The sequence below is a fragment of the Onychostruthus taczanowskii genome, unplaced genomic scaffold (genome assembly GCF_017590055.1).
Source record: "Onychostruthus taczanowskii isolate IOZ18803 unplaced genomic scaffold, ASM1759005v1 scaffold60, whole genome shotgun sequence".
In the NCBI taxonomy this organism is placed as follows: domain Eukaryota; kingdom Metazoa; phylum Chordata; class Aves; order Passeriformes; family Passeridae; genus Onychostruthus; species Onychostruthus taczanowskii.
In genome coordinates, this window is record NW_024503680.1 from 4,043,799 (window position 1) to 4,054,627 (window position 10,829).

The following is a 10,829-nucleotide window of genomic DNA, read 5'->3' on the forward strand; positions in this document are numbered from 1 at the left end:
TCCGCCGGCGGGGTGCTGCGGGCACCGGCAGCGCGGGGACCGCGGCACCGGCACCCGGGGCGGGCGGGGACGAGGGCAGCGGCATCCCGGGGAGGGGTGGGGACCCGCGGCATCGGCATCCCGGGGAGCTGCAGGCACCGACATCCCGGGGACCCGCGGCGCTGGCATCCCTGGGCGCGGAGAGGACCTTAAGATCGGTAACACAGGGACCGGGGCACCAGCAACCCGGGTACCCGGGGTACCAGAACCCCCGGGCATTGCAGGGGTCAGCAGCTTGGCGTGCAGTCGGGGACTCGGGGCATCGGCAACCAGGGGTGAGAGGGCAACCGGAGCAGCGGCATGCAGGGGAAGCGAGGCACCGACATCCCGGGGTAAGCGGGGAGCCGCCGCACCAGCATCCACACCCCGGGATGCTGCTGGGTGCACAGGGACACTCCTCCCCGTCCCTTTGCGGGCGGGTGTAGGGGAGTCCCTCGCCCCGGAGCCTGCCTTCCCCGGGGGCTGCATTCCCCCTCCCCGGGGAACGGAGCACGGAGGTTCCTCTGGAGAGCTGTGCACGCTCAGCGTGAGACCTGGGAGTGGAGGCTGGCACAGCGCTGGGCTGTTGGTAGTCACCCTCTCCTGCACCCGAGGCGAGCAGGGAGTCCCTCGTCATCTCATCTCCAGCTCTGAGCATTTTGGTGGCCTCTCAGCATACAGCAGCAGCTTGTGCTCTGCCTGCAGGGAGCAGCCAGTAGTGGGAATCCCCCTTCCATTCTCCCCACTGCACCGCCCAAGGCAGGGCTTGGTCCTGAGCATCTTCAGCCGATGAGCACGAAGACGCTCAGCAATGGGGATGGGGCTCTGCAAGGGCAGTTTTGGATGACCAGAGAGCAGATGTCTCCTCAGTCCTGTCCCAGCATATGGGGACACCACCCAGCCCCACGGGCCCCTCACGTACTCAGCAGGGGACTCCCAGTCCTACCCCAGTCCCATGGATAGCTTGCACAGGATCTCCTCAGTGGTCTGCAGCCACCATCCCTGCACACCTGGGACATGCACGGTCACAAGCCCCGGGTGACAGGGCATTTAGGGTAGACTACAGGCAAAGGATAAGAGGTTCCTCCTCCTCCTCTACGCATTTCTAATGGCTCCTTTGAGACAAGCCACACGACTCCCTGCTGGGAAGCCTCGCTGAGCTGTAAGTACAGGGGTTTTTATTTGGACTGTTAATCTAAATCCATTGTACCTGGTTGGAAAAGACCCTGTGTGCAATGCTCCCTGCACTTGCTGCATCCTCACTTGAATGTCTATTAGCACCTTCCCAATACCCTGAGTTCCCTCTGTCAGGTAGAATAAATATACATAACTTCCATTTGAAAGCCTTTGAGAAAAAAAATATGTTGTCAAGGGAAACTCTTCTAGCATTTCTTATAGACATGCTTGATGTGTTTTATATTTTATTTTTACTCTCATAAATGCATATACCAGGGATTTTTTTTCTCCACAAGATAGATATTAATTTGAACGCCCAACATCCAGCTCACACTGGGCTTGTGTAATTCTGACGGTTGTCTCAAAATAGCTTACAATATATTTCAACATCTATCAGAAAGAGACTGGCTTGATCTGTTCCTTTTTTCCCTAATCATTCATGGAAATTTTGGGTCAACTAAAGGAAAATTTTGCAAATTCACTTTCTCCCAGACAGACACATTTGTATTCTCTGTCCATCGTGCTTTTAAATAAAAATCACCCAAGCTTCCAAAGTGAGCTTCTGTTTCCCAGCTGATACCCCTGCAAATGTGAATGGGGTGCACGCTTTGATGGTCCAACAGGGGAGATCACTCTGGGTCCCAGTTCAAAGCCCAGTTCTGTTCTAAAGCTGAGCTTAGCTGTTCATGAAATAAATAGGCAAGAGAGTTATAAAACTATTAATTGCTGCTTTAGATTCCTAGATGAAAGCTGTATGTGGGCAGAAATAATTTGGTCTATTCATAAGTGAACAAGATAAAGGAACATCTCTGGCAGTTCGTGACCCTTCTCCTCGCTCTGCTTCCAGTGCAGGAGGGATGGAGGGATTTCCTTGGAGTACAAAGCCTGCGAGGTCCTGACACCCACCTTTTAATTTTGAGCTGGGAGAGAGGTAGCAGCCAGCCCCTTCTGGCTGTCAGGGTTTGGCATGTCTCACCCAGAGCCACAGCTGTGCACTGGGGATGCTCTGGCTGAGCTGGAGCAATGCTTCAGGCTTGTCCTGCCGTCCTGGGCTGCCCTGTGCCCCAGCCCAGCCCCCAAAACACCTTGCCTTTGATTTTGGTGGCCTGACCTTTCAGAGAGCTGTTCTACAAGGAGGGTGCAGAGAGAGTCTGAGGCTGATTTAGGGATAAGCTGGATCCCATGGATGCACATCCAGGGCCCCCCATCTGTGTGTGTGTTCTTATAGCTTGAATGCATGAGCATCCTTCTGGAAGGAACCTGGATTAGTCATCCTTACCCCACAGATGGGCTGTGTGATGTCTTCTCTGGAAAAGCTAATCTGACACTGAAATTCCAATTTATCCCTGAAAGAAGGGTTTACACCCCTTCTTCTCCCTTGCTTTCTGCTTAAGCATTAAAAATGGATCCTTCTCCTTCTTCCCTCCAGTTCCAAAGGCAAGACATGAGTCCATTAAGCTCTGAGGTTTATCACCAGCTGGTTGCCTCCTCCAGACGTGGTGTGATGGAAGTGCTGGTTGTGGTGCAAAGCCCCGGGCTGGGAGATGCAGTGGAGTTCACAGATGCCTTTGCCAGGCTGTTTCACACAAATCTGGCATTTCCTGCACCCACAGCCATGCTCAGCTTAAAAACACCTCTGGGGCTTTACCATGGCTCCATTACCTGTTCCTCTGCAGCTCTGCTCTGCCCTACAGGTTTAAAGGTCACAGTGTCCCCCAGGTCCCTCCCAGTCTGACAGACCTTTAACACTGAGGTTCTCAGACTGGAAAGCAGGTAGAGCCCTGGTGTTTGCCCCATAAATCCTGTGAGACGGCTGGTGAGGAAGAACTCACAGGACTCCCCTGGGTGGAGTGACCCACCTCGTGTCCCTGACCTGGTCTTGGCCCTCGGTGGCTGCTGTGGGACCAGGCTGTTCTCTGGGGTCTGCTGGCACCTCAGCATCACTGCAGGGGCTGCAGCCTTTTTCCCCCTCAGTTCCTGCTGCCTGTTTGTGCCCTCTGTCCCTGCAACCCCTAAAAGCTTGGGGGAAAAAAAAAAAAAAGCTTGGGTGACATAAGACAGGAAAAAATGTAATTCCTCCACCAAGAGAGCAAAGCAGTGTTCCTCAAACCCCACCACTCTGTGCAGGAGCAGAGAGATCCTGTGAGTACAGGGCTGCTCCATGTGTCCTGGTTTTTTTGATGAATAAGGTAGGTGGAAAAATCTGATTTCAAGGTGGTGCATAAAGACCACAATGCTTTTTATTTGCCTTTTTGCTCTAAATTTCTGGTCAAGACAGGTAAATGCATCTGGGAATGCTTCTCTTTCTTTGGTGCTTTAACTGTTTTTCATCAGTAAATAGAATTTCTGCTGCACAAAAAAGCCCAGTTCCCTGAAACTTATAAATCCCTAAAATGCAATAGAAATAAAAACTCTGTGTTTTTATTTCCCCATCGACATACAGATTTTATTCAGTCATCAATGATTCTGAATCATGTATTTGTTATGTTTCAACATAATCAAAATAATCTTAATATTTTACATGGCAGAACACACAAGAGGAAACAAAACAGGCAGATGAATTGTTTTGACACTTCTTCCTCTCAAATTCTCCCTAAAATCGACACCTTCTGTGACAATACTTTGATTTTGGCAAAACTGCCTGTGCTGCTGGAAAGATTGCACCATCTAAGGACTTTTTGACCAGGTCTAATTAGTAGCGTGGGTAGTGGGGCTACAAAGCACTTTGGCAGAATCACAGCAGTGGTGATTTGACAAGATCTAATTTTTCCTCCGGGAGACTCTTTGGGGAATAAATCTTCTCTTCAGTGACTAATTACCTGTTTGAAGAAGGAGAGCCCCGTGGGTGAGGTGCTGGAGGTGAATTAAACTGCATTCCTGAGGCCATTAAGAACCTGCAAAGGGAGAAACTTTAGGAGGTAAAAAGTAAGGAAAAGTTTCACACGGAAAAATCATTGGGTTTTCTTCTTTTAGCTTCCATACCACAGGAGAACAACACTCTAAAGCTGTTTTTCTCCCCTTCTCTCTCCTTGGTCCTCACTTCTCAAAATGCAAACATCCCTCCTCACTCCCCAGGGTGCTTCTGCCCCCCGCCAGGAGCACCCAGATCTGGGGGAGCCCTGTGTCCCCTCCAGCCCCGCTGTCTCATCCACAGGTGGAACCCTCTCCTGCTCTGCTGATCATGGTCAACAAGACCTTAAATTACTGGGGTCCCGGTTTTGAGGAGGACGTTATCAACATCAACGTGGGCGGTCTGAGGAGGCGGCTCAGCTCCAGCGCGCTCTCCAAGTTCCCCGACACGCGCCTGGGACGGCTGCTCTCCTGCGACTCGGAGGAGTCCATCCTGCAGCTCTGCGATGACTACGACGTGAGCGCCAGGGAGTTCTACTTCGACCGAAACCCCGGATTCTTCCTCTACGTCCTGCACTTCTACCAGACGGGCAAGCTGCACGTCATGGAGGAGCTGTGCGTCTTCTCCTTCTGCCAGGAGATCGAGTACTGGGGCATCAATGAATTCTTCCTGGACTCCTGCTGCAGCTACCGCTACCACGAGCGCAAGCTGGAGAGCCGGCACCACAACTGGGATGAGGAGAGCGAGGTGAGCAGCGTGGACACGTCCCCTGATGAGATCTCTGACATCAACCACGACCTGCTGCGCTACAGCACGCTGCGCTGCGGCAACCTGCGCAAGCGCCTCTGGCTCACCATGGAGAACCCCGGCTACTCCATCCCCAGCAAGCTCTTCAGCTTCGTGTCCATCAGCGTGGTGCTGGTGTCCATAGCCACCATGTGCATCCACAGCATGCCCGAGTACCAGGAGGTGGATGAGAATGGCAACGTGCTCGACGAACCCATCCTGCACAAGCTGGAGTATTTCTGCATCTCCTGGTTCACCTTTGAAGTATCCTCCCGCCTCCTGCTCTCACCCAACCCCAGGAAGTTCTTCAAGCACCCGCTGAACCTGATTGACATTGTCTCAGTGTTGCCCTTCTACTTCACCCTCCTGGTGGACGTGACCATGGGCAGTGACTCGGAGCTGGGCAACCTGGGCAAGGTCGTGCAGGTGTTTCGGCTCATGAGGATATTCCGGGTGCTGAAGCTGGCTCGGCACTCCACAGGACTGAGGTCACTGGGGGCCACCTTGAAGGTAAACTGGCTCTCTGTCTCCTTACCTACTCCTTTAGTCTAGTGCCTAGCAGGGCTGAGAGTGAGCTGCTGAGCAGGTAGCAGGCCAGCCAGCAGCTGCTGGGTCTGCCAGCACCAGTGTGTGGCTCAGGGCTGCTCCTGTCCCCATTCTGGGAAATGGGGAACCCTCCTAAGGGCATGCTGCCAGCTGACCAGAGGCCAGTGTCCAGCCCCTGGTGTCTGCCCATTTAGGGAAACAGAAATCCTTCTCCAGCTGAGTTGATACTTGAATGCTTCAGGATACAGTGAGGCTGGGACTGGCACACAGCAGAAATAGAAAAGCAATGGGTGAGTTGCATGGCTTGAGAAAACCAGCCCCAGGCAGGGTCTATGCCCTCAGCAGAGCCTGGGTTTCCAGCAGCTGCCCCTCAGTGTGATGGAAAACTTGGCATGCAGGGCTGGGGGAAGCTGGTCCCAGGACCATGTGGTCCTCAGGAGGAAGGTCTGGAGGAAATGCTGACCAGTGGAGGACCAGGATTCAGGTATACCTACAAGTGGCATCCCTGCAGGTCTGGTGAGAGGGACCACATCCCCTGTAACATGCCCCAAGGCTGTGTTTCTCCAGACCTCCACCCACAGCACTCCTGGTGTCTTCAGACAGAACCAAGGGCAACTTGAAATCTGTTGTGCAATCCTCACTATCCCGATGCTGCAGCCAGACCTCAATCACTGCAGCTCAGTGGTGAAGCAGGACCAGCTTCCCTACCCAGTGTGGTTCTGCCCACCCCCCCCATCTCTCCCCTCCATCCTCCTTCTGCTGAGGGCCATGTTCCTGAATCTGGGGAGGAGGAAACTCACCTCCTGTGCTTACATAGAAAATCCAGCCTGGTGCAGAGACAAACTTAGCCTTTAATTGTCCCTGTTTCTTGGTGATTGCATCAATAGGAATCCTACAGCTAATCCTTGAGCCTGCTCAGAGTGATGTGTGCTCCCAATGCCCCATCACACACGGAGCTGGTACTGGGCACAGGGGATGATCACCAGGGCAAACATTGCCTGTTCCTGGGTCAATTGCACAAATACCCCTGTGCTTTACCCCCTTCAAACAACTGGTGTACCACACGAATGGCCAAGGAAGCAATCTTTGTAACAGAGCCTGAAATTCAACCAAAGGGCCACTCTCCTCCCACTCAGTGCCTGGCATGGGAGGGAGCTGCAGCTCCTGGTGCTGCTCCCTGTGAAGGGCCATGTCAGGGATGAGTAGCTGGGGACACCCTGTTTTCACTGCTGCAGCAGTGACAGGGCTGGCATGGGGTGTACTGGCATCGGCAGGTCTTGGCCGCTGGGGTTGGACCCGTTCCTGTGGCTGAGTCATGGAGGAAAGCAACGAGTGAGTGTGAATGGGGGTGAGGATGGGCAGCAGGAAAGGTCTTCTGCCAGCTTCTGCTGTGATGCAGGATCAGCCCTGCCCAGAGCTAATCTTGCAGAGCCCACAGAGCATCAAAATATTCCTAGCATCCTCAAAACCTGCTGAAATCAGAGTCCAGGGTGGGTTGCTTGAAATGAAGATGCCTGAAGTCCTACCTGCATCATACTTGCTTCTGAACACTCACCTTGAAAGGGCATTGACAAGTGACAGACCCAGGTAAATCTGCTGGTGAAATTTAAGTAAACTTGCACACGTGAAAAGGGCACCCTAAATCCTGCTGGTGCTCCATCCAAGCATGAACAGCACCTTTCAGCAGAGCAGGCACTGGTGGACTCATGTGCACATTACTAAGCAGCAGACGAGATGTGGGGAGCCGGCAGCGTCGCGGCTCCGGCTCTGACGAGCGGCTGATTCACCCGGTGACGTGCTGGAAAGTGCCCCTTCCTGGGAACTCCATAGCCAGCTCTAAATGGGGATGAGCAAAGACACAAATCTGATGCAGCAGCTTGGCATTGTGATTTAGTGGGCACATAAATTACGACGTCTTGTTAATCATAATTTACTTCCTATTGCGAGAGCAGAAAGCAGGAGCAGAGCAGTGAAGGCTGTTAACAGCCAGGAAGCGGGAGCGATGGCTCTGGCAAGCTGAGTGATTGTTCCCCTGCCACGAGAGTGCTAGCAGAGGGAATTCTGCCATTTGTGCATCGTAAGCCCTGAACAGTCCTCAGATTGCTTGGGGCCTGATCCACAGCATGTTTAATTTGAGGAGAGGCTTCCTACACATCTCTGCTCTTCCTCCCCGCCATGCCCGACATCAATTACCGCCACTGCAGCTCCATGGGTGTGGGTTTGGATCCCCTCTCACACTGGCTGTCAGTAGATGTTGGTCCCTGGGTAATTACAGCACATACAGGCATCTTCAGGAGTTGCTGTCTGTTCCCTCAGGAGCCTAAATGCATAAAGAGGTTGGAACTGTGCACATCCCATGCCACCCTGCTGTCACTACCATGGCCCATCTCTGCTCGGTCTCCACACCGCTGTTTCTGGCAAGACTCACAGTGGGCTCTTCCATTCTGATTGTCTTCTGCTGTACTGGAGGAGAGATGTGCATTTGGCAGGAACCTGCAGAGACTGCTGCTTGGAGGGCTTTTTGCTGGAGTCTTTTATTACCTAGCGTTGCCTGCCCCAAGGCTGGCTGCTTGCTAAGCCTGCAACCCCTACCACACCCTGGTTAAAACTGCATCCCACCCAAAGCCTGGTTAAAATTGCATCCCACCCAAACCCTATCCAAGCCTGCATCACACCCAATCATTGGCTAAACCTGCATTCCATCTGAAGCCTGGCTAAGCCTGCATCCCACTCAAACCATGGCTAAAACTGCATCCCAGCCAAACCCCAGCTGCCTTCCCCCTCAATCAATGAGCAAAGCAGAAGTTTTGCAGATAAAGGGATGCAAATAGATGGCAGCCAGTGCCTGAGTATCAGTTGGGAGATTTCTGGAGCCTTCCCTGTGCTACAAACCCTGACCTTGTGTGTAAATTGAAGCAGCAGGAGCTGTGGAGCTGCCTGACTTCCCCTTTGCCTTCCCCCTTCAGCATATCCCAGGGCCAGAACTGATACTCTTTAAAAATGCATGAGGTTATTTGGTGCTGCTGGTCCCCAGCTGGGGTGTACAGACCTGCTGTTAACTTCCAGCCAGGAGCAGGTCGTTCTTGGCCAAGTGATCCACCCTTGGCTCTGAGCTGTTTGTCCTTCCCTTGGCACTGCTATAGGGCATTTGCAGACACAGGTGAGGGAGGAGAAAGGGAGGAGAAGGAGGAGGAAGAGAAGGTTATTTGGTATTACTGGCATTATCTGAACAGCTTTTGCCAGCTCTCTAAGCAAGGTCTCCTCATTCCATGAATCCACCTCCTTTTAAGTTTCATCCTGACCACAGAAGTCTTTTCCCACATCTGCTGCTGTTTGCTTTGCTCAAATGTTGTTTTCTTTAGCTATTATGTGGTCTCCAATAAAGCATTCTCTGCTTGTTAGGAGACTGGGAAAAAATCCCCTCAGTCAAAGCTCTGCTTTCCTTTTCCCAAAAAATGAAGAGCAAGCTGGCAGGTCAGTGGGCAGAAACATCCAAAAAAATCACTTATGGCAGTGAAAAAGTGATTGGACAAGCCATGCTGGGAGGATGGTGGTGGCAGCCTGTCCCCTGGCAGTCCCTTCCCGGCATGACTTGCTGCCTGGTCCTCCAGCTGCCCACTGCCTCTTCCCCCTGGGCTTCTGGCACAGGTTTATACTTTGTTCAGATGTTAGGAATATAAAAAGAAAGGTCGCAGCACAAAGGTTTTAGGTTGAAACCAGAGAAATGGTGTCTTCTTCAAGGAGCATTGCATACCTCTGCCATCAGAGCTGGGTGTCCCATGGCTCCATTCCTACCAAGGCTCCCAGACCCCTGGCCTGTATCTCATCAAGCTGGGGCTTGCAGCACCCTGCAGGATGGGTGCTGAGACCAGCCCATGCTGACACTGGATGGGTCCCTGCTCTGCCCTGATGACCAGGGATGTTTCGTTTCCTGTCAGCTCCTATGTGATGTTTCTACATGTGTGTAACAAAGGGTTTCATGAACGCTGAGGCTCAGTGGTGTTGGGGTACAGGAGGGACCCTGGGGCTCAAGGGTCCCCAGGGAGCCTGGGCTGAGAGCTGGGTAAGAGCTGAGCTGAGCTGAGCCTGCAGCAGAGACCACGTCCTCCCTGTGAGCAGTGCCAGCGACGCAGGAAGGTACAAATTGCTTCTTTTAGTGGCTGCCTATTAGGTGGTTTCTGGGGACCTGCCAAGATAAAAGGAAAATGTGCTAAATATTGTTAGCTGAGATCAGGCCAGAGCGAGCGCTGGAGGCAGGGGAGCAGCCTGTGCTGGGGATCCCTGGCTGGGGAGCACAGATCTGTCTTTCCTCCCAGCACTCACAGGCTGGTGGAGTGCAGAGAGGCAGGTGTGGGTGCCAGGAGCGATTCCTGGCTGCACCACTTGCTCCAGATGTGAGTCACTCCTGCCCCACCCCAGCCCACCCCTGGAGCAGGACATCCCACAGCAGAGGTGGATGGAGGCACTGGGATCCCTGGTGGAGTGTGCAGGGCTGTGTTTGCACTGTGGGATCTCTGTGTCTGGAGGTGTGCAGGGGGTCTGTGCAGGGCTGTGTTTGCACTGTGGGATCTCTGTGTCTGGAGGTGTGCAGGGCTGTGTTTGCACTGTGGGATCTCTGTGTCTGGAGGTGTGCAGGGCTGTGTTTGCACTGTGGGATCTCTGTGTCTTGGTCAGTGGCCCCCTCTGACCAAGGCTCTGCTTTCCCTTGCAGCACAGCTACAGGGAGGTGGGGATCCTGCTGCTCTACCTGGCTGTGGGGGTCTCTGTCTTCTCTGGGGTGGCCTACACTGCTGAGAAGGAGGAAGACGTCGGCTTCGACACCATCCCAGCGTGCTGGTGGTGGGGCACGGTCAGCATGACCACCGTGGGCTACGGGGACGTGGTGCCCGTCACCGTGGCAGGGAAGCTGGCGGCCTCGGGCTGCATCCTGGGGGGCATCCTGGTGGTGGCACTGCCCATCACCATCATCTTCAACAAGTTCTCCCACTTCTACCGCAAGCAGAAGGCGCTGGAGGCGGCCGTGAGGAACAGCGGCAAGGAGGAGCCCGAGGAGGCGGGGAGCGCCTCCAGCCGCGACCGGGACTCGGTGAGCGACACCTCCCTGGACAGGGGCAGCCCTGACCGCCGTGGTCTGACCCCCGGTGCCCACCCCAGCCCCTGAGCCCTCGCTCTGCAGCCCTGGGGCACGTGGGACCTGCCGGGACCCACCTGGGGCACCTGGGACCTGCTCACGGTGAGCATGGCACCGGGACACGGCGGAGGAGCCACGGCCAGCATCACCCTGCGAAGGACAGCAGGGGCTGGAGGAGATGTTGGAGGGTGCTGGCTGCTTCCAGACCCTGTGCCTGCCTGGATGTGTCTCAGCCTTCACCTTGCTCACCCGGAGGTTGTGGTGCTGGATATACCCCTGCCAGAAAGGGAGGCAGAAAATAAGAAATACAAATGACCCCTG

General features: G+C 54.0%; 1 protein-coding gene across 1 annotated transcript; it reads left to right on the top strand.

The window, feature by feature from the left end:
* Positions 1–4,375: 4,375 nt before the first annotated feature.
* Positions 4,376–10,538, top strand: KCNS1 (potassium voltage-gated channel modifier subfamily S member 1). The gene is made up of 2 exons (XM_041419303.1): positions 4,376–5,341; positions 10,089–10,538. The coding sequence occupies exons 1-2, from the start codon at positions 4,376–4,378 to the stop codon at positions 10,536–10,538; spliced, it is 1,416 nt and encodes a 471-aa protein (XP_041275237.1).
* The last annotated feature ends 291 nt before the right edge of the window (positions 10,539–10,829 follow it).